This window comes from Pelophylax lessonae (assembly GCF_965119305.1).
Source record: "Pelophylax lessonae genome assembly, chromosome: 11".
Classification (NCBI taxonomy): Eukaryota; Metazoa; Chordata; class Amphibia; order Anura; family Ranidae; genus Pelophylax; species Pelophylax lessonae.
Window position 1 is genome coordinate 4,027,198 of NC_138778.1, and position 24,388 is coordinate 4,051,585.

Here is a 24,388-nt window from a genome sequence, read left to right on the forward strand (position 1 = left end):
CCTCTACTATGGACCCCTTTACATTACACAGCCCCCCCATGGGCCCCTTTACAATACACAGCTCCCTACCCCACACCGCTGGACCCTTTTACATTACAGAGCCTCCCCCATGAACCCCTTTACATTACACAGCCCCCCATGGACCCCTTTGCATTACACAGCCCCCCATGGACCTCTTTACATTACACAGCCCCCATGGACCTCTTTACACTACACAGCCCACCCATTGACCCCTTTACATTACACAGCCCCCCCTTTGGACCCCTTTAAAATGCACAGCTCCCCATCCCACACCTCTGGACCCTTTTACCTTACACAGCCCTAATGGACCCCTTTACCTAACACAGCCCCCCATGGACTCCTTTACATTACACAACCCCCATGGACCACTTTACATTACACAGCCCCCCCATGGACCCCTTTACGTTACACACCCCCCATGGACCCCTTTGCATTACACAGCCCCCATGGACCCTTTTACACTACACAGCCCCCCTTGGACCCCTTTACATTACACTGCCCCCCAAAGGACCCCTTAACAATACACTGCTTCCCCATGGACCGCTTTACGAAACACAGCCCCCCATGGACCCCTTTATATTACACAGCCACCCTATGGACCCCTTTACTTTACACAGCCCCCCATGCACCCCTTTACATTACACAGCCCCCCCATGGACCCCTTTACAGTACACAGCCCTGACCCCATGGACGCCTTAAGAGTTCCCTTCACTGGAACTAAGGGGCCAAGCCCAACCTCTGAAAAACAACCCCCACACCATAACCCCACCCCACTCCCCTCCACCAAATGATTTGGACCAGTGCACAAAGCAAGGTCCATAAAGACAAGTCCTGACCTCAACCCCATAGAACACCTTTGGGATGAATTAGAGCGGGGACTGCAAGCCAGGCCTTCTCTTCCAACATCAGTGCCTGACCTCACAAATGTGCTTCTGGAAGAATGGTGAAACATTCCCATAGACACTCCTAAACCTTGTGGACGGCCTTCCCAGAAGAGTTGAAGCTGTTATAGCTGCAAAGGGCGGAGCCAACTCAATATTGAACCCTACGGACTAAGACTGGAATGCCATTAAAGTTCATGTGTGTGTAAAGGCAGGCGTCCCAAATTTTATTTATTGAAATGAAAGTTGTTTCCATACAGAAATTATCCATGTATCAATTACAGAGTAAAAAGTCGTGTCTGTAAGTACAATGGAGACGTACTGTCCCAATACTTTTGACAATACAATGTATAGGATTACAGCTTTTGGAGCAATAATAAACATTAGTAGATATATTTCCATGCCACTCCCTTTAAAGTAATCTCTAAACTTGTTTTGACTTTGGATGGAGTAAGGAAAGGTAAAGCCCTGTGATGTCACATGGTCGCCATCCGTGTCTGATTGGGGAGCTTTGTCCTCACATTCTGTAATGTAACACAACAGGAAGTGAAGAAAAATTCTCTCTAAAGCAAAGGATAGGCACTGTTGGACAGCGTCCCCATTGGAGGCTTTTCTTACTTTTCCTGTTTTTTGGATTTTCCCATCAATTTATGTACCAGACAGGGGAGGACTGGGCCAGGGGGCAGGGGGGCAATTGCCCCCCTGGGCCGCTCTGACGCCCTGTAAAAAGGCTGCACCGCTTCTGCCACAGACATGCCTAAAGGATTCCTGGTGAAAAGAAGTAAAAAGTCCCTGACGATGACCTACTGAGTGTGGGTTGAAGACAAGGGCAAAGCTGTGTCTGGGCAGGGGTCGGTTCCCTGCCCCAATGGAGACTCTTCTGCCCCGGCCAGCCCCAAACGAGCTGTCCCAGCTCCCCACAACTGCCCCCTGCTGGCCAGGTTGGGAACCCGGATTCAGCCAGTAAGTGGAGAGTATCTGGAACAGGGCTTCAGCTTGGAATGGGGGTCAGGAGGAGGATTGGGTGTGGGGGGGGGGGAGATGAGGGAAAGTGGGAAGGGGGCCGAGTCGCTGCACCATGGGCCTCTGGTTTGTACTTGCCCCCTGGGCCGAAAGTTACCAGTCTGCCCCTGGTACCGGAGGCAGTTGTCCCCTGGAAAAATAAGGAATAGTAAATCTCTTTAGTGTGGACACAGAGAGAAAAACACTTGAGAGGGGTTCTAACCGCCCCCGGTGACTGTGCTGGTTGACTGAGTGGCCAATCAACAAGCACTAATTCTATCACATGGGTGGGAGCCACATGGTCCCCTATACCTAGAAGTACCACATGGAAGTGCTGGATGTCTTCTTACCTCCTGGACGCTGAATAGTTAGGATGAGTATGTGTAGCATATGGAGCAGCCATTAAAATGAACCTGTTGCTGTACATGCAGGGCTGGGACAAGGGGTGGACAGGAGGGACAGCAGCCCAGGGCGCAAAAGTAGGGAGGGCTCTTCACCACACACAATCCTCAGATCAGTGGCCAGCAACCAGCAGGGTGCAGATTCAGGTCTGCTATGACAGCTACTGATGCCACACATGTTTTATTCACCCACTCAACCTCATTTGCCCACAGCTGACACAACGAAAAAAAACAATCAGGCATATGCCACTACCTTCTATTTGCTAGAAAGCAAGCAATTGGCCAAAAGTATAGTGAAGACTCAATGGCAACCATGGGCAGCTGGTGCAAAGGGGGCTGAGAATAGGCACAGGGCGGCACCCCCATTCTACTGCATATATTAAGAGCAGTGCTTTAAGTGGGCCAGTACGCACCGTTACTCAGTACCACCACTTCCAAATATGTCTCTTGAGCATACCGCCACCTCTCCATGTGCCTTAGCGTACCAGTATGCTCATTTCCCACTCCAGAGCCAGACCAGTCACCACCAGTGAGTCCCCCTGCTCCGGAGTCCCAGCCAAGGCCAGCAGCAGCAGAGCTGCCACGCTGCTGGCCTGTACTGCAGTGCACTGGTTGCTATCGCGGCCCGGCGTCTAGCAACCAGTGATGTCATCTGAGGAGGAGGAGAGCGAGGCCCCAACATACACTACGGAGCCTCCTTCCTCCTCTGCTGCACGCCGAGTGGATTGTTGGCTCCACCCACCTCCTCCCTCCAGCTACTCCAGCACAGCACAGTGAGTCCTGTGTGTCAGCCTCAGCCTAAAAACGTGAGTTTGGGCAGTTCTGGGGACCCTGATGTGGGATGGGATGGGGGGGCTCTGTGGGGACCCTAATGTGAGGAGAGGGGGTGCTCTGTGGGGACCCTGATATGAGATGGGATGGGGGGCTCTGTGGGGACCCTAATGCGAGGAGGGGGTTGCTCTGTGGGGACCCTGATGTGGGATGGGATGGGGGTGCTCTGTGGGGACCCTAATGTGAGGAGGGGGGGTGCTCTTTGGGGACCCTGATGTGGGGGGGGGCGCTCTGTGGGGACCCTGATGTGAGGAGGGGGGTGCTCTGTGGGAACTCTAATGTGAGGAGGAGGAGTGCTCTGTGGGGACCCTGATGTGGGATGGGATGGGGGGGGCTCTGTGGGGACCCTAATGTGAGGAGAGGGGGTGCTCTGTGGGGACCCTGATATGAGATGGGATGGGGGGCTCTGTGGGGACCCTAATGTGAGGAGGGGGTTGCTCTGTGGGGACCCTGATGTGGGATGGGATGGGGGTGCTCTGTGGGGACCCTAATGTGAGGAGGGGGGTGCTCTTTGGGGACCCTGATGTGGGGGGGGCGCTCTGTGGGGACCCTGATGTGAGGAGGGGGGTGCTCTGTGGGGACCCTGATGTGGGGTGGGCGCTCTGTGGGGACCCTGATGTGAGGAGGGGGGTGCTCTGTGGGAACTCTAATGTGAGGAGGAGGGGTGCTCTGTGGGGACCCTGATGTGGGATGGGATGGGGGGGGGGCTCTGTGGGGACCCTAATGTGAGGAGAGGGGGTGCTCTGTGGGGACCCTGATATGAGATGGGATGGGGGGCTCTGTGGGGACCCTAATGTGAGGAGGGGGTTGCTCTGTGGGGACCCTGATGTGGGATGGGATGGGGGTGCTCTGTGGGGACCCTAATGTGAGGAGGGGGGTGCTCTTTGGGGACCCTAATGTGAGGAGGGGGGTGCTCTGTGGGGACCCTGATGTGGGGTGGGCGCTCTGTGGGGACCCTGATGTGCAGGGGCGCTCTGTGGGGGCCCTGATATAAATAAAATTTATAGGCTATAATAGAGTACCAGCACCTCTTTTGGGCCACTTAAAACACTGATTAAGAGTGTAGGAGGGGGCGCAGTTCTGCATACCTACCATGGGCGCTGAACAAACCTGCCCCAGTACTGCATAAATGGCCCATTCCCATCCCAATTTGGCCCTTGCCTGTGGGAACCAGCCAGCAATTAAGAAACGTAACTTCTGTAGAAGAATGGTTAAAAATGCTCGAAATGGCAAAAAAGTAATTTTCCAATGTTAGAAAGTCTAATGCCTAATTTTCTGAAGAATGGTGACATCTTGGTTTCTCTTGTTCTTGACTAACCCCAATGGCTTTCTGCTAATTTCTTCTTCCATCCCAAAGCCCTCCTTGGTTTTAGTTTACGATCTTCACCCAGACTCCCCAACTCACCCTGATGGCGGCATGAAGCGGCTGCTTGAATTTATTATAGAAAGTGTGCAAGTGTCTAACCTCCGGCTCCAAGTTGTAGAATGAGAGTCGCCCCTTTTTGAAATCCAGATATATTCCCAACCTTTTAAACCTTTTAATCGAAGAGGATAAAGGTATGAGATCGCCATCATGCCTGAAGGAATATCCCTTCATGCTTTTGCACAAGCACCACGACTCGTCTGTATTCCCAAAGATAGCGTCATCTCCATCCCTGTCTATGGAGTAGTAGGACATCCCTATCCTCCAATTATTGGTGTCACACAGCTCCGTTTCCCAGTAATATGCACCCCCATTGAGACCGGTTCTGCTTAACACCTGGTGAGACTCAAATCTGTTGTCTGTGTCATCAACAGAGTCGTTATCCTGTGTCCCGTGTGCGATCGATAAATCGGGGGAAACGGCCACGTTACTCGCAGCCGTCTTCTTATCAAGTCGTAAGTCAGATATCCCAGAAAGGTTGAGCACTTTCGGAACATTGTTCAGTATTTCGGATAATTCTTTGTGTAAGTTCAAAGAGATCAAAATTTCATCCATTTCTGCAATTTTGGGGATATTTTGGCGACCTCCTTTTTCGGTAACACAGAAGTCGGCTTCGGTTGACTCCTTCTCCATTAGGACCGTTAGAGGGTCCGTCACGTGGCTCAGCTCCTCGACGTGACATATTTTACTACACAGCTCGTCCTTCTTCATTTCCAACTGTCGGATCAGATCAGAGACCGGCTTTGCATTCATTTCTGCTTGCTTGGTGATTTGGTCAATGGTCTGAAGTTCGAGACCATCTAGTCTTTGGCGGATTTGCTGGAATAGACCACTCACGTGTGCCGTGAAGGCAGTTTCTGCACCACTGGCTTGTTTTCTCTTCTCCTGTAGACCTTGGAGACTTTTCTCAATCTCTTTCCTCCTAGAGGTAAGTTGTGTGAGGGTCTTTTTCAGTTTATCCTTTTTGTCCTTGGAGGCATCACCTAGTGCCAGGATCTGGTGTCGACGATGGTTGGCATCGTGCAAACATAACATGCAGATACAGGTGGAATCCACAGTGCAGTAATACTGCAGGACCCTATTATGGATGGAGCATTTCCACTTCCCCGGTGAGGTGGTGGGCTCAGTTAAGACGTGTTCTGGTGACTTGCTGTGGACTTTCAGGTGACTATCGCACAGGGAAGCCTCACAGTGCAGACAACATTTAACGGCAGGTATGGCAGAGTGAATGCAATAAGAACAGGTGACCCCCGTCTTCTTCTGGTCGGGCAAAGCAGACTGGAAGCGCTCTGCAATGTTAGACAGAGTGACGTTCTTCTGCAGCCAAGGACGTTTCCTGAACACGGATCTGCACTCCGGACAGGTAAAGACGCCTTGTCTTCTCTGACTATCCAGCACACGACTGATGCAAGCTCGGCAGAAGTTGTGACCACATCTCAGAGTCACCGGGTCGGTATAAACCTCCAGACAGATGGAGCAATTCAGTTCTTCCTTCAAGTCAGCCGACGCCATCGCTAGCAGGAGCTGCAGGAAACGAAACTAAAGTCAACCTTTGCCTTGAAAAAAAAAAAATCTTGCTGACGTAGCTATAACAGACATTTTAACCACTTCACCTCCGGAAGGTTTTCGCCCCTTCGCGACCGGGGCATTTTTTGCTATTCAACTCCGTGCTACTTTAACCACTTTAAGACCGGAAGGATTTGCCGTCTTAACCACTTTACCACCGGAGGATTTTGCTGTCCAGGCCACTTTTTGTGATTCGGCACTGTGCAACTTTAACTGACAATTGTGCGGTCGTGCGACGCCGTACCCAAACGAAATTTATGTACTTTTTTCCCCACAAACAGAGCTTTCTTTTGGTGGTATTTGATCACCTCTGCGATTTTTAGTTTTTGCGCTATATGAAATTCCCCCCCAAAAAATGTAAAAATCAAAATGTTTTAAAATTTTTGGCCAATTTGTTTTCTGCTACCTATGTTTGGTAAAAAAAATCACAATAAGCATATTTTTATTGGTTTGTGCAAAAGTTATTGCTTTTACTAACTAAGGGAAAGATTTCTGTAATTTTTGGTGTTTTTTTTTTTAACTAGTAATGGCGGCAATCTGCGATTTTTTTTGCGGGACTGCGACATTGCGGCGATCGGACCCCTGACTGACATTTTTTACACTTTTGGGGGTACCAGTGACATTACTACAGTAATCAGTGCTATATATATGCACTGTTACTGTAAAAAAAATGACACTGGCAGGGAAGGGGTTAATTTTATTGGAGAGGGAGGGGTTAATGTATGCCTGGTGCTTACTGACGTGTGTGGGGGGAGGTGACTGAGTGAGTCATGGACAGATCGCAGGTTCAGCTATGCTGAACCCTGCAATCTGACCCTGCCTATCACTTAGGAGATAAACAAAGTGGGCGGATCTCCACACTCGATTCCCCGACGATCGGGAAAGAGCGGCGGTGATCACCGCCGCTCCTCCCCTGGCCCGACACCCGCTGTAACTGAATACAGTGGGAGCGAGCCTCTGGCGGCGCACGTGCGCCGCCCACAAGGGGAGGAGTCCAGCGACGTAGGTTTACGTCGCTGGACGGGAACGAGCCACTTTGCCGCAGTACGGTCAACATGACTGGTCGGCAAGTGGTTAATGACCAGGTCCTATTTTGCGATTCGGAACTGCGTTACTTTAACCACTTTAGGACCGGAGGATTTTCCTGCATAAAGTCCAGGCCACTTTTTTCAACTTGGCACTGCGCAAATTTAACTGACAATTGCGCGATCATGCAACACCGTACCCAAACGAAATTTACGTCCTTTTTTTCCCCACAAACAGAGCTTTCTTTTGGTGGTATTTGATCACCTGTGCGCTTTTCATTTTTTGCGATATTAATAAAAAAAGAGTGAAAATTTTGCAAAAAAATTTACATTTTCTACTTTGACAGTTAAAAAATATCCAATATATTACATTTTTGTCATATATTTAGGCCAAAATGTATTTAGCTACATGTCTTTGACAAAAAAATTCTCAATAAGCGTATTTTTAACCACTTTAAGACCGAAAGATTTTACCCCATTCCTGACCAGGCCATATTTTGCGATTCGGCACTGCGTGACTTTAACGGACAATTGTGCGGTCGTGCGACACTGTACCCAAATAAAATTGATGTCCTTTTTTTCCCACAAACAGAGATTTCTTTTGGTGTTATTTGATCACCTGTGTGATTTTTATTTTTTGCGTTATAAACAAAAAAATAGCGACAATTTTGAAAACAAAAACAATATTTTTCACAAAATAAAAAAAATGTTTTAACATTTTCGGCCAATTTGTTTTCTGCTACATATTTTTGATAAACAAAATCACAATAAGCGTATTTTGATTGGTTTGCGCAAAAGTTATCACGTCTACTAACTATGGGAAATATTTATGTCATTTTTATTATTATTTTTTTTTTTTTACTAGTAATGGCGGCGATCTGCGATTTTCAGTGGGACTGCGACATTGCGGCGGACAGATCGGACCCCTAACTGACATTTTTGACACTTTTGGGGGGACCAGTGACATTACTACAGTAATCAGTGCTAAAAATATGCACTGTCACTGTAATAATGACACTGGCAGGGAAGGGGGTTAACCCTGTTGGTGATCAAGGGGTTAAATGTGACCCTAGGGGAGTGATTCTAACTGTGGGGGGGGGGCGTGGCTTCTGAGATGCCTTTTACTGAGGAGTGGCTTCCGTCTGACCACACCCATACAGGCCTGATTGGTGGAGTGCTGCAGAGATGGTTGTTCTTCTGGAAGGTTCTCCTCTCTCCACAGAGAAATGCTGGAGCTCTGTCAGAGAGACCATCGGGTTCTTGGTCACCTCCCTGACTAAGGCTCTTCTCCCCCGATCCCTCAGTTTGGCCGGGCGGCCCGCTCTAGGAAGAGTCCTGGTGGTTCCAAACTTCTTCCAATTATGGATGATGGAGGCCACTGTGCTCATTGGATCCTTCAATGCTGCAGAAATGTTTCTGTACCCTTCCCCCGATCTGTGCCTCCATACAATCCTGTCTCCGAGGTCTACAGACAATTCCTTGGACTTCATGGCTTGGTTTGCGCTCTGACATGCACTGTTACCTGCGGGACCTTATATAGACAGGTGTGTGCCTTTCCAAATCATGTCCAATCAACTGAATTTACCACAGGTGGACTCCAATCAAGTTGTAGAAACATCTCAAGGATGATCAGTGGAAACAGGATGAACCTGAGCTCAATTTTGAGTGGCAGGGTAAAGGGTGTGAATACTTATGTACATGGGATTTTTTATTCCTTTTTTATCTTAAATACATTTGCAAAGCTTTCAAACAAACTTCTCTTACGTTGTCATTATAGGGTATTGTTTGTAGAATTTTGAGGAAAATAATGAATGGAAGAATAGATAGATAGATAGATAGATAGATAGATAGATAGATAGATAGATAGATAGATAGATAGATAGATAGATAGATAGATAGATAGATAGATAGATAGATAGATAGATAGATGGATGGATGGATAGATAGATAGATAGATAGATAGATAGATAGATAGATAGATAGATAGATAGATAGATAGATAGATAGATAGATAGATAGATAGATAGATAGATAGATAGATAGATAGATAGATAGATAGATAGATAGATAGATAGATAGATAGATAGATAGATAGATAGATAGATAGATAGATGGGTTGGGAGCTAGATGGGTGTTTGGGTAGGTGGATGGGTAGATGAGTGGATAAATAAATGGATGGATGGATAGATAGATGGATAGATGAGTGGATGGATAAATGGATGGATGGATAGGTGGATGAATGGATAGATGGATCGGTAGGTGGATGGGTGGGTGGATAAATAGGTGGGTGGTTGGCTGAATGGATGGGTGAATGGATTGATGGATGAGTAGGTTGATGAATAGATTGATGGGTGGGTTGATGGATGGATGGGTGGATGTTCCCCCTATGACACACCCAATATCCAACACAATCTAGCCACGCCCAAGTGTTGCCGCATTCCTCATATTTTCTCATTTACAGGTTGTATAGATGGATGAATGGATGGACGGGTGCATGGGTGAGAGGATGGATGGCTAATCTATATGACTGACTAATGTTCTACAAACATATAGACCAGGGTTTCCCAACCAGGGTTCCTCCTGAGGTTGCTGGGGATTCCTTGAGAAATGGGCAATTTCTGCCTCTCAGATAAGTTCCCAATGACACCATTGTTCCTTTTAGCTATCTGTAGGGGGGTAATTTTTCCCAATGATGAGAAGAGTAAGGAGCATTCTTCCCACTGACTGTCACACTAATGTGTCATGAGTTGTAGATTTTTCATTTTTAGCCGGGGTTCCCCGAGACCAGAAATTTATTTCAAGGGTTCCTCTGTGTTCAAAAGGGTAAGAAAGTCTGTTCTAGAGCCTGTATAACCCTCCACACAGATGGAGTAGTTCAGCTTTTTTTTTTTTTTTTTTTTTAAGCCTTCGTTGGGGACCGCAGCTGCAGGAAACGAAATGTAACATTTTTTTCAACTTTGGCCCTGAAAAACCGATCTTACTCATATAGCAACTGACATATTTACCAGGGGCACACACACCCCCAGAATTCCCCTCCTATAAAAATTCTTACCACCTGCTGCCCCCCAAATTCCCCCACCCAACACAAATCCCATCCCCCCGATTGTCCTTGTGGCCCTCCCTATCACATGATACCAAAGTGCCCGGGGCAGCAGTCCCTCCTGCCCACCCCTTGTCCCGGACCTGAGAACAATTATTTACGGTGGTAATATTTATGTTATTTATTGAGAGGCTTCATATCCTTCTATATCCGGGTGTATTCCAGGAGATCGTTTGTTAGGGTATTCACCGTCACCGGAAGTGAAAAACAGATAATTAATGGTTGAATTGCTTCAGATGGGACAGTGATATTTGTCAGCAATATCTCCATATAGAAATATAAAGATTTATTCCCATTGCCATGAAATCTGTAATTCCTAAATAATGTGTGTATTACATATCCCTCAATGTCAGACAGGTTTTCACTATTGTTTGTGGATTGGGATAATGTGTATTCCAGCTTCAATGTGAGAGAGACACACAGACTGTCACTGGCAGCCTTGTCCTATTGTTTGTGTATTGGGAGGGAATGTGGATTGTGCCGTCCCATTGTCTAATTCTAATGACCTCACATGGCCAGATAATTCGTTTAGGTTTAATTCTGTTCCTGTATACACTTTCATCTGCATAAGATCATGTATTCAGCCAGAGGGGAGGGATTGTGTACATTGTATGGGAATGACTGAGTGTAAAACACTGTTCCTATTGGATTGTGAATGTCATGTTCTGTCCCCAACAAGGTCCACCTGGGCGGTAACCTTGTGGGGAAAACTGTATAAAAGTCTGTTTCTTGTTCAATAAAGAGATATACTTCACCCTCAATCTAGAGTCCTGTCTCTCATTGGGGGAATCGGCTACAAGGGATTGCTATGGTCTTCCATACTCCCTTGGATAATCACTAAGCTCTTGTAAGAGCTTGTTCTGCTGCACTCTCTGGGGAAAGAGAGGTTCACCCACGGGAACCTGGAGCCTTGTCATAGGTCCAGGGTGGGTAGGAGACGGCGAGACCCTAACCAAGCTGCGGTGGGGTCTGAAGTGGTTACAGTGTCTGGTGGAGTGCTTGGAGTCCTTGGAAAGCACTAGGAGCATCCGTCAACGGAGGTAACCGGTCGTGGTGCTGGTTGATCCATTACATCGTTTATGAACATTTACATGCAGATTTGGAACGCCAACCTTAGATGTTTATTGTGGGTTTTGCCATAAGAAGTTTCATACTCAATGTTTTGTATTGATTTTAATTAAATGGATGTCTCTGTTGTTCCTCGTTCAAGAATGGAGCCACCCTAAGACTTTTACAATTTTCCTTTAGATTTACCAAAACCATATAATATCAGGTCAAACACTTCCAATGTGAATGAATTCAGGCCCTTGCACTACATAAGTGAAGGTAAATCTAAAGTTGAATAGAAAATTGTATCATGTATGGCCAACTTAGGACAGGAGGTGTGTTACTGGCCAGATCACCAGGTGAAAATAAAGGGAAAAAGAAAGGAAAACGAATGCAGCCACCACATCTAAGGGTTGGTAAGAATAAATTGCACCAATCTGAAACACGCATATGCAGTGCATGTCTATGGTGGTATTGCACGTTATTGTGAGCAAGCACTCAGTGTCTTCCTGTTAGGTATAATCTGTATTTATTAAGTTGAAAAATTATTATACAGAAAGCAGAATGGAAGGCATACAATAGAAAATTCCCAGAAAATATCATTTTATATCAATATGTACTGTATATATATATATATTTATATATGAGCGTTGCATTCAGCTTGGATTCGGATCAAAGTCCCATTTATCATAAAATCATAATACAACGTGTCACAAAAAAAGTGTCATTGGAAAACACACAGGAATATATTTTAGCAGGGCAGGGACAAGGGGTGGGCAGGAGGGACGGCCCTGGGCGCAATTTTTTATTGCAGGGATGGGGGCGCCTTAACCCTAAGGGAAGGGGGGGGGCGCAGTTTGGCATCTTTGCCCTGGGCGCTGGATGACCTTGTCCCGGCACTGTATTTTAGTTATCGGAGGAGTCGTTGACAACATTCAGCTAGAAGCACCATGGGACTTCATGAACATTGATGTTTTGGTGCCATTTACAGCTCATTCCTCCACAATAGGGATCTCCAAACTACGGCCCTCCAGCTGTTGTGGAACTACACGGCCCATGAGGCATTGTAAAACTCTGACATTCACAGACATGACTAGGCATGATGGGAATTGCAGTTCCAGAACAACATGGAGGGCCACAGTTTGGAAACCCCTGGTCTACAAGGATTTCAGAGAAGAGAAGAAAAAAAGTGGTAAGGAAGCAAAAGACAAAGAAAAAGAACCAATCAGGAAAGAGAACAGAGGAAGGAGATGAAGGAAAATCAAAGAAGGAGAGCATGACCCTTCACCAGGCTAATCCCAGCAGGCCGGCATTCCACCAATCAGGCTCCTAACGTGTCCTTGGAGCATGGAGAAGTCATGGTTCCTACTGGAACCATGAACATTGATACAGCTCAAGCCTATTCTCTTCCTGGGGGAACATTTTGTCAAAAGGTTAAATCCTAATAATTTCACGCACTCACTCCACAACAGGCGGGGTATGTTCTGATCTCCAGGGTCTTGCTATAGTTGTGGTGGCCACCATTACGAAATGGCCCAATAGCTTCTTCTGAAGCCCTACACTGAAAATCTTTGGAGGGGGTGGATATGGCCTTCTGGCTTGGTGTGCCCTCTCTCATGGGGTCTTCCTTCAGGGGAGCCCCACCTAGTACTTGGGGTGGGCTGTTTCGGCAGTCTTCCCAGCAGGGCCATTTGAAGGAATTTGGGGGCCCCAAGCAAAATGGACATGGAGGCCCCCCTGCACACACGCAAAGCCTACAGGAACCACAGCATAGCCATACAGTTTAAGTTCACCCACACTTTATAGGCAGACTGGTATCCACTAAGATCTCTGATCATCTTATACAGCTTTATATTTTTCATTAAACTTAAGTGACCCCTATACAACATGTTGCCAGATATTATCACCCCTCCCGTTCCCCCACCATGTGCCCTAGATGATACCAGGGGGAGTTTTTTCTTATGCTATGGGACTATCCAGCTGTCTGTTAACAGGTAGGTATTGTTCCCAATTGGTCCAATTTTTCCAAATTCTGCTACATTTCATTGGAGAAATCAACCTAAATCAGTGTATATTATTTAGTCTGTAGAAATAATAGTCCACAAACTATGAGATATATATCTGAAAATTGATCAATCTAATTTCTTGAGGCCTGAAAATGCCAGGACAGTACAAATACCCCCCCCCCCCCAAATGACCCTTTTTTGGAAAGTGCACAGTCCAGGGTATTGGGTAAGAGGCATGGCAGGTTTTTTGAAGTTGTAATTTTTTTTTATATTTTTTTTGGAAAATGAAGAAATTGAAAAAAAAAATATTTTTTTCACAATTTTATTTTCTACATACTGTCACTAGTGCAGTACAGCATCATCATATAACAGGGACACTGACTGGTGACAATATGTACAAAAATATTTTTTTTACAATTTTTACAAGCTTATTTCTTATCGACCACATTTATCACCCCTGTCACTTTACGTCATACGTCATCAACGTCATCAGTTCACGTCATATGTACTTATTATATAACGGACATTTATTTGATGTGCAATTTTAAGTAGAGTTGTATTTAAGCGCTGCTAATCCTGGACTTGATCACCATCTGGCATAGTGTGTTTTTGAACTTTGTTTTCTCCTGTTTGTATTATAAAACCACATTCACTCTTTGGCATTGGCGCTGGGTGGATACATTGATTAATCTTGATTAGTGTGTCCCTTTATATATTTAGTGTGTATTGTTGTAATTAGCTGTGTTTGGCCAGAGCTAATCACATGGTACAGATGGGCTGTGATTGGCCCTGTCTGTACCATGTGATCACTCTGACCAATCACAGCTAGCAACACAATGGTACACAGTGGATGGCATGAAAGGAAGCCATCCATTGTTTACAATTGTCATGTGATCTGCTGTGATTGGTTACAGTGATCACATGGTACCGGCAGCGAGTCGGTATACTGAACAGTCATCTGCTGTGTGGACAGAGCCGGTGACAGATCATGCCAGAGCGCGGCCCCATGGCCTTTGCGCGAGACTTGTTTTGGGAGGACGTCATATGACGTCCACCCTGAACAACGAGTGTCCCGCCCAGCCATCAATTGACTATAGATGGGCGGGAAGTGGTTAAAATCCCCACCACAAGCCAAGAGCCATCCCCCTCTCTCTCCCTCCCTCACCCAGCCCCCCTCTCTCTCACCCACCCCCTCTCTCTCTCATCCCCCCTCTCTCTCTCATCCCCCCTCTCTCTCCCTCCCTCCCTCACCGACCCCCCCTCTCTCTCACCCACCCCCTCTCCCTCTCATCCCCCCCTCTCTCTCTCCTTCACCCACCCCCCTCTCTCTCTGCCACCCCCTCTCGTAAGCTCTCAGGGGTTCATGCTGGGACTTGTAGTCCTTCAAGTTTGGATGGAGTCACATCCGTTAAAAAAGGAGTGAGGAAAATTTACATGGGGGGGGGGGGGGCGCCCAATTTTAGTCTTGCCTAGGGCAGCACAAAACCAAAATACTCCACTGCACTCATGGTTGAGTTTCTGCACCTATTCAATAAGAACAAAAAGCCCCGGGCTTTGCTTTATTATTTTGCATTCATTTCTGATTACTTCTCTCATTTCATTTGTCTTCAGCAATTTGATAACTTTGGAAATTGTAATGCAATACATTCCTTCTCGGTTTGCTATATTGCAGAGGCCTTGTCTTATCCATTGCTTTGACTCAATGGGGGAAATTCACTAAAACTGGAGAGTGCTAGATCTGGTGGAGCTGTGTAAAGTAACCAATCGGCTTCCAGGTTTTATTGTCAAAGTTTAATTGTACAAGCTGAAGTTAGAAGTTGATTGGCTACCATGCACAGAGTGCTCCAGTTTTAGTAAACCCCCCCCCCCAATATGTACAACATAGATGCATGTAATCAGGGCTTTTCTTCTCAGAGAATAGGTGCAGGAACTCCCTCTTTTGGACTTACACCTTGTCTCCGCCCCTACCTACCTCCGTGAACCGTTCCTTGGTTCCACCCACTACCCACCTCCCAGTACCATCCATTTTAGAAAATACAGAACAAAGTAACATTTGTGGTACTAAGTAATTTGTATGGAATTTGTTAATGATAACAAAAAAGCAGTAAAATAGATCCCATGCAGCCAACAACAATATATCCCTCAGCAACAATAGATCCAGACAGAAACAATGGGCCCTCAGCAGCAACAACAGATCTCCCAGCAGCCAGCATCAATAGACTGCTGCCTAAACAGTAGATCCCTCCCAGCAACAACTGACTCCTCAGCAACATAAGACCCACCCAAGCAACAATAGACCCCCCTGCAAAACGAGATCTCTTCCAGAGACAATAGATCCCCCAGCAGCCACATTAGATATTCCCAGCAGCAATAAATCCTCCTGAAGGAATAGATCCCCTCCAGCAACAATAGGTTCCGCAGCAGCCAGCATCAATAGACAGTGTAGCACAACCCAGCACTCCTTGCCATTACATACATTCAAGGCTGAAGGTGCCGGAACTGCGTTCCCGCTGAAAAAAAGCCCTGCATTTAATTATACTAATAAAAACTCCTTTGATTAAACCCTCCCAACCACACCAGATGAAAATCCAATCTTCTAACATTTTATTATAATTTCTGTACATTTTCTATGTATTTTATTTTTAGGGCCTAATTCTTACCCAGACACCTAAGCCAACTCGAAGCACAGCATGGAGGGGCTGGGTGAAGACGGTGGTGAAGGTGTGCAAATGACGGATTGGGTCACCCAGCTCATAAAAGGACAACCGCCCAGCCTCATAATCTAGGTAGATCCCTAATCGGTTAATAAAAGACTCATGATTTACATCAATATCAATATTATAATGCCTGAAAGAGAACCTTCCATCTGAATGTACCAAGCACCAGGAATCACCGGTATTGCCGATTACAGATGACGGCCCATCCCGGTCTATGCTGGGGTAGCACATTCCGATTCTAAAGTTGTTACTGCCTACAACTTTTACTTCCCAGTAATGTCTTCCTCTGTAAAAAACCGTGCTACTTAAAACTTGGTAAGACTCAAATGTTTGCAATGTCTGTATATTAGTGTTATGATTTTCTACGCCAATGACAACCTTTAGGTCAGCAGATACTTCTACGTTAGCAGCGGCACTGTTGATGTCCAGGTATACATCTGAAACTTCTGCCACTGAGAGATGTTTCATAGCATCGCTTACAATATCAGCCAACTCTTTCTGCAAAATAAGAGAAATCAGAACATTGTCTAAGTCACCAGCACCATGGATGGATTCACCATCTCCTGCTCCGTCTTCATTATCTTCCTCCCAACCGCAGAAGTCACCTCGGCCTGATTCCCGTAATATCGCTAGTGGATCAGTTATGGAGCACAGATCTTCATTATGACGGATCTTCTTGGACAGCTCCTCATGCTTGATTTCCAGCTGATTAATCAGACTAAAGCTTGAAATCTGCTCCTTTTGAGTGGAGATCTCAGCCAGGACTCTGCGCTCGAAGTCTTCCATCTTTCTCTGGTTTGCTCGGAACAGAGCGGTAACCCAGTCCATTATTCCATTGGCTTTTTCTTGTAGTTTGGTCTCGTGTTTTTTCAAACCATGGATTCTTTTCTCAATCTCTCTCCTCTGGTTGATCAACTTTGTTAAAAGGAGTCTACATTTGTCTTTTATTTTGGTGCTTGCCTGGGGCAAGGTTTGTACAGTATGTCCTCGGTGCATTATTTCTGGCATGCAGGATCTACAGATACACGCGGAGTCTTCTACACAGTAATACTCCAAGGTCTCCTTGTGGAGGGAACATTTCCTGTTCTGTGTGTCGGAGGTGGGTTTGGTTAGGATGTGCTCCGGTGACTTGCTGTGGACTTTTAGGTGTTTGTCGCAGAAAGAAGCTTCACATTGCAGACAGGACTTAGCAGCAGGGGTAGGGGTGTCAACGCAGTAAGTACACAAGATCCCAGACTTCTTATCTTCAGCCAGGCAAACCTCCGCTAATTCCCTTAGTCTTGTGCTTCGTTTTAGCTCAGGTCTGGTTCTGTACCTCTGCATGCATTCAGGACAGAAGTATTCTCTTTCTTCCTGGTGGTCCCATGTCTTTTTAATACAGTCCTGGCAGAAACTGTGTCCACACGACAATGTCACAGGGTCTTTGTAGATTTCCCAGCAGATCGAACATGTCAGTGGATTTCTCACTGCAGGAGAAGCCATTTCTGATGAGGAAGTGTAAGACCACGAGCTGTGTACGTGTCCAGTATAAGCCAACTCCCACTAAGTGCGAACATTTTGCCCTCAGGGAAGATAAAACTTGACACCAACCTTACAACATAGTCTTTTTGTTAACAAATTATCCTGTCACATATGCAAACCCAAAGCATTATACACAGTTAGTACCCTTGCCTTATGACAATGAGGTCTTGGGTTTGATCCATTTTGGGCTTTTTTGATAGTGGTTCTTCAGCTTTCCTCCACAAAACTGTGACAGGTCTTCTTTCAGCGTGTGTCTGCAATGGGACATTAGAGTGTAAGCTCTAATCTGGCAAAGACTGAACTGACTGGCTCTGTGTTTTCTATACAGCACTGCAGAATATGTCAGAGCCAGTGCTGTATCTTGGCCTAGGCCAACAAGGCCCAGGCCTAGGGCGGCACTTTGCAGGGGGGCAGCAAAAAAAGCTGCACCCTGCACAAATAAAAAAAACAGCCTCCTCCCGGTTCCCGCAAGAAAAGGGTCTCCGCCGGCTTGCGCTACACTTTTAATATAGTGCCAGTCTTATGGGGTGAATAGGGCCAGAGGGCAGAGTCCAGGAGGCAAATCGGTCTGGCACCCCCATAAAGCGGTCAGTGAAGAGGCTGCACTGATGGGCAGTAATGAGGCGGCACTGATAAGGCTGCACAGATGGGCACTGATGAGGCTGAACGTGTGGGAACTGATGAGGCTACACTGATGGGCACTGATTGACTTGTGGTCTGTGGTTCACAGGTGACAGTGCGGGTCGTTAACAGTAAAGGGCATGGCCTTTACAGGAAGGGGTTGGTCATATGTAAATTAGGGGGTGCACAAGTTTAGTCAGGCCTAGGGCAGCACAAAACCTAAATACACCACTGGTCAGAGCCAGGGCTTTTTTTCAGCGGTAATGCGGGGGAACTGAATGTATCTAATGTATGTTGCTGGGGGTCAGTTGTTGCTGGGAGGGAGGTACTGTAGAGGAAGGGGTCTATTGATGCTGGCTACTGAGGAAACTTTTGTTGCTGGAAGGGATCTATTTTTGCAGGGGGAGGTCTATTGTTGCTGGTAGGGATCCATTGTTGCTGGGGGTGAATCTTATGTTGCAGGGGGTCAGTTGTTGCTTGGAGGGATGTACTGTTGAGGGAGGGGTCTTTGTTGCTGGCTGCTGGAGGGTCTATTAATGTTGGCTGTTGGGAGTCTATTGTTGCTGGGGTGGGTCGTTGGAGTGTCCATTGTTGCTAGATCTATTTTACTGTCTTTCTTGTTATCATTAACAAATTCTATACAAAATACTCAGTGGCGTACCTAGAGCATTTGGCACCCGGGGCGGATCCTATATCTGGCACCCCCCCCCCCCCCCACTTTAAAATGTAAAAACACCCGCAAAAATTTGTAATGTCTCCAAGAATATTAGAGGGGTTTGAAAAGCATTGTAGGGGGGTTGGAAGGCGCAGGGGTGGAGAGCACTGGGGGGGGGGACAGGGAAAACCAGGGGGGTGGAGGGCATGGGGGGGAACTGGAACTCACTGAGGGGGGAGGCAGGGAGCACAGGGGGGTGGAGAGCACTGGGGGAGCCAGAGAGCATAGGGGGGAGATGAAAAGCACTGCTGAGAGCTGAAGAGCACTGGGGGGCTAAGGAGCGCTGGGGGGGGCAAGAGCACTGAGGGGTTAAGAGCAGGGGGAGTGTTAAGAGCAGGGGGGTGTTTAGAGCACTGGGGGGTGTTTAGAGCAGGGGGGGGTGTTTAGAGCAGGTGGTGTTTAGAGCAGGGGGGGTGTTTAGAGCAAGGGGGTGTTTGGAGAAGAAGGGGGGCACAGAATTTCATGAAAAGAACCTCTGTCCAACTGTGAAGCATGGGGGTGGATCAATCATGCTTTGGGGTTGTATTGCAGCCAGTGGCACAGGGAACATCTCACGAGTAGAAGGAAAAATTAATTCAATAAATTTCAGCAAATTTTGGATGGTAACTTGATGCCATCTGTGAAAAAGCTGAAGTTAGAGAGGATGGCTTCTACAAATGGATAATGATCCTAAACACACCTCAAAATCCACGGGGGATTACATCAAGAGGCGTAAACGGAAGGTTTTCACAATCTCCCATCAGCCATGGCCTTCACAATCTCCTGACCTCAACATAATTGAAAATCTATGGATAGACCTTAAAAGAGCAGTGCGTGACAGACAGCCCAGAAATCTCAAAGAACTGGAAGACTTTTGTAAGGAAGAATGGGCGAAGATACCTCAAACAAGAATTGAAAGACTCTTGGCTGGCTACAAAAAGTGTTTACAAGCTGTGATACTTGCCAAAGGGGGCAGTACAAGATATTTACTCTGCAGGGTGCCCAAACTTTTGCAGACGCCATTTTTTTGTTTTCTGTAATTTTGAAAGTGTCAATGATGGAAATAAAATCTAACTTTTGTTGACATATTATAAGAATGTCTAATCTGTAATTTGATGCCTTTTGGAGATTTTTCCATCTTTCCTTGGCTTCTTTATGCACATTAATACAAATTTTTACCTGGGGTGCCCAAACTTTCGATCGTAATCGGCTGTCGAAAGCACCATACTAACAATCCAAAAATCGGCAGATCGTTCGTCAGACAAAATATTACTTCCGATTTGTCCTTAGGCCACCACTGCATATGTTTGAGCTATATAAAAGTAAAATGATAATAATATGATGTGGAGGGGACATTAGAGTGTAAGGTAAGGTGACCAGATTTTTAAAATGAAATCCGGGGACATTTATTTTTTTTGGGCAAATGGCACAGGACTGCATAATACACAGAGCGCTGGGTACAGGACTGCATAATACACAGAGCGCTGGACACAGGACTGCATAATACACAGAGCACTGGGCACAGGACTGCATAATACACAGAGCACTGGGTACAGGACTGCATAATACACAGAGCGCTGGACACAGGACTGCATAATACACAGAGCACTGGACACAGGACTGCATAATACACAGAGCGCTGGGCACAGGACTGCATAATACACAGATCGCTGGGTACAGGACTACATAATACACAGAGCACTGGGCACAGGACTACATAATACACAGAGCACTGGGTACAGGACTGCATAATACACAGAGCGCTGGACACAGGACTGCATAATACACAGAGCACTGGACACAGGACTGCATAATACACAGAGCGCTGGGCACAGGACTGCATAATACACAGATCACTGGGTACAGGACTGCATAATACACAGAGCGCTGGGCACAGGACTGCATAATACACAGAGCACTGGGTACAGGACTGCATAATACACAGAGCGCTGGGTACAGGACCGCATAATACACAGAGCACTGGGTACAGGAATGCATAATACACAGAGAACTGGGTACAGGACTGCATAATACACAGAGAACTGGGTACAGGACTGCATAATACACAGAGTGCTGGGTACAGGACTGCATAATACACAGAGCACTGGGCACAGGACTGCATAATACACAGAGCGCTGGACACAGGACTGCATAATACACAGAGCACTGGACACAGGACTGCATAATACACAGAGCGCTGGGCACAGGACTGCATAATACACAGATCGCTGGGTACAGGACTACATAATACACAGAGCACTGGGCACAGGACTACATAATACACAGAGCACTGGGTACAGGACTGCATAATACACAGAGCGCTGGACACAGGACTGCATAATACACAGAGCACTGGACACAGGACTGCATAATACACAGAGCGCTGGGCACAGGACTGCATAATACACAGATCACTGGGTACAGGACTGCATAATACACAGAGCGCTGGGCACAGGACTGCATAATACACAGAGCACTGGGTACAGGACTGCATAATACACAGAGCGCTGGGTACAGGCCAGCATAATACACAGAGCACTGGGTACAGGAATGCATAATACACAGAGAACTGGGTACAGGACTGCATAATACACAGAGAACTGGTTACAGGACTGCATAATACACAGAGTGCTGGGTACAGGACTGCATAATACACAGAGCACTGGGCACAGGACTGCATAATACACAGAGTGCTGGGTACAGGACTGCATAATACACAGAGCACTGGGCACAGGACTGCATAATACACAGAGTGCTGGGCACAGGACTGCATAATACACAGAGCACTGGGCACAGGCCTGCATAATACACAGAGTGCTGGGTACAGGACTACATAATACACAGAACACTGGGTACAGGACTACATAATACACAGAGTGCTGGGTACAGGACTGCATAATACACAGAGCACTGGGCACAGGACTGCATAATACACAGAGCACTGGGCACAGGACTGCATAATACACAGAGTGCTGGGTACAGGACTACATAATACACAGAACACTGGGTACAGGACTACATAATACACAGAGTGCTGGGTACAGGACTGCATAATACACAGAGCACTGGGCACAGGACTGCATAATACACAGAGCACTGGGCACAGGACTGCATAATACACAGAGCACTGGGCACAGGACTAAATAATACACAGAGCACTGGGTACAGGACTACATAATACACAGAGCACTGGGCACAGGATTACATAATACACAGAGCACTGGGTACAGGACTGCATAATACACAGAGCGCTGGGTACAGGACTGCATAATACACAGAGAACTGGGTACAGGACTGCATAATACACAGAGCACTGGGTACAGGACTACATAATACACAGAGCACTGGGCACAGGACTGCATAATACACAGAGCGCTGGGTACAGGACTACATAATATACAGGAGGGTGTTAGGCATAGAGTACAGGGTTCAGAGGTTTGCTATGCACAGAGGACACTTCTGCCCCCACATCCATAGCTCACCTCTGCACCCTTCTCTCACAGATTATCTCTGCAGCCACCTCTTATCCCTTCCCCCACAACAGCTAAACTCTCCATCTCTCCATGCAGCTGCATCAGCTCTGACCCCTCCTCCCCCACTGCCCTCACCTGTGCACAAACTCCCCCCCCCCCCATCTGCTCACCTCCCGGGCTCAGCCCTCCACACAGTCAATTTTTGGCTTTGCCTCTCCTCCACTGAACAGCAGCAACAGTGAGATCGTCCAGCAGGGGGCGTCTGCATCTGAGCCACCAAGCTGTTTCCCAGCCAGCATGGGATGCCTTGTCTACATTAATCCGGCCCTGAATCCGGGGACAAAACCGGGGACAGACTTGGACCAGGGACAGTGTCCTCAATCTGGGGACTGTCCTTGGAAACCGGGGATGTCTGGTCACCCTAATGTAAGGTCCTCTGGTGCAGAGACTGATGTAAATGGCTCAGTATCCTTTGTACAGAGGACACTGAGCCATGTAAAAAAATAGTGTGGGACTGTGGTAAAGGGGCTGTCCGAGCTCAGTTTTGGGCGAGGGAAGGGGGACCCTGTGATTGGCCGAATGGGGTCATGTGCGTGTGGTGGACATGGGCGTCCTGTGCTTGGGCTGACCAAGCTGGTCACATGAGGAGGCAGGGTGGGGCGGGGCTGGCCTGTGCGTGAGCGCAGTTTGCGCATGTGCAGCCGCTTGCTCCCAGAGTTCTGTCACGCTGCCTGGCGTGCTCTGTGTGACTGTCTCCTGAGGTCTCTGTTTCATCTCCCCCTCACCTCTCACTCTGTCAGCCCCCCTCTCTCCCCCACCCCCTCTTTCTCTCAGCCCCCATCTCTCTCTCAGTCCCTCTCACCACCCTTTCTCTCAGCTACTTTCTATGTCAAATCCCCCTTCCTCTCAGCCCCCCTTCCTCTCAGCCTCTCTCCCTCTCAGCCCCTCTTTCTCTCAGCCCCCCCCTCTCCCTCTCTCTCTATCCCTGTAGGGGCTAGTGCTCTCTCTCACCTACCCCCTCACCACCCTCTCTTTCAGCCACCCTCTCTGTCACATTCCCCTCTCTCTCTCTCAGCCCCCCTCCCTCTCAGCCCTCCTCTCTCATCTCCCTTCTCATTCACCCCCTCCCTCTCAGCCCCCTTCTTTCTCTCATCCCCCCTCTCTCCCCCTCTCTCTTGCCACCCTTCTCGGACCCCTAACTGACACTTTTGGGGGGACCAGTGACATTACTACAGTAATCAGTGCTAAAAATATGCACTGTCACTGTACTAATGACACTGGCAGGGAAGGGGTTAACCCAGAGGCAATCAAAGGGTTAAGTGTGATCCTAGGGGGTGCTTTCTAACTGTGAGGGGGATGGGCTTGTGGAATCAACACAGAGACCTGTGTTCCTAAATAGGAGGAGCTCTGTGCTGATTCCTGAGAGAACAACGGTCTGCTGTGTTTACAACAGCAGACCGCGATCGTGGATGCCCGGTGGCAATCGCGGCCGCCAGCCCCTTGAATCAGCTTCTCCGCTGTCTAATGGAAGCGCAGGCATGCACCCCCAGGATTGCTACTGCCACTCGCGTACAGATACAGCGATTAGCGCAGCCGAGCCAGCCTGCCGCAGTACATCTGCGGCGGGCGGACGGTCGGTAAAGCCTCTTGCACACTGCAGCTTAAAAATGCTCAGTACAGCTTTTTTTTTTTCTGAGCTAAAATACAGCCCATTCATTGTAATGTGCCTGTGCACACAGGCGGGTAAATGAGCGCCGTGCATTCTTCAGTAAGAACAAAATAGAAAAATCTGCATTTTTGGACAGTAATTTACGCCTAAGACACGCAATTGCGCACAAACGAATACACATGAACATACTGTTGATCTGAAAAATGCTAATTTGCATATTTAAAAACAACCGCGAGAATACATTTGCGCAAATGCATAAGCGCAAAAATGCGCGCGCTTCAATAAGACAAATTCACAGCTGATTCACGGTGATTCTGCCGCGGTCCTTAGGCTCCATTCACACTAACGCGACTTGTCAGCCTGACAAGTCGCGGTCCCTCGCGGTCCATT

At 47.4% G+C, this 24,388-nt stretch overlaps 2 protein-coding genes across 2 annotated transcripts; both read right to left on the reverse strand.

Annotated features, from left to right (window-relative positions):
• Nucleotides 1-2,527: 2,527 nt before the first annotated feature.
• LOC309567283 (E3 ubiquitin/ISG15 ligase TRIM25-like) lies at nucleotides 2,528-6,088 on the reverse strand. The gene is made up of 2 exons (XM_082272682.1): nucleotides 4,179-6,088; nucleotides 2,528-2,672 (listed from the first exon to the last, which is right to left on the reverse strand). Exon 1 carries the CDS (start codon nucleotides 6,069-6,071, stop codon nucleotides 4,506-4,508), a length of 1,566 nt encoding a protein of 521 aa, XP_082128808.1. The 5' UTR covers nucleotides 6,072-6,088; the 3' UTR covers nucleotides 2,528-2,672; nucleotides 4,179-4,505.
• A 9,857-nt stretch (nucleotides 6,089-15,945) lies between these two features.
• LOC309566979 (E3 ubiquitin/ISG15 ligase TRIM25-like) lies at nucleotides 15,946-17,502 on the reverse strand (the record flags this gene model as incomplete). Its single annotated transcript, XM_082272299.1, has 1 exon — nucleotides 15,946-17,502. One exon carries the CDS (start codon nucleotides 17,500-17,502, stop codon nucleotides 15,946-15,948), a length of 1,557 nt encoding a protein of 518 aa, XP_082128425.1.
• Nucleotides 17,503-24,388: the final 6,886 nt, after the last annotated feature.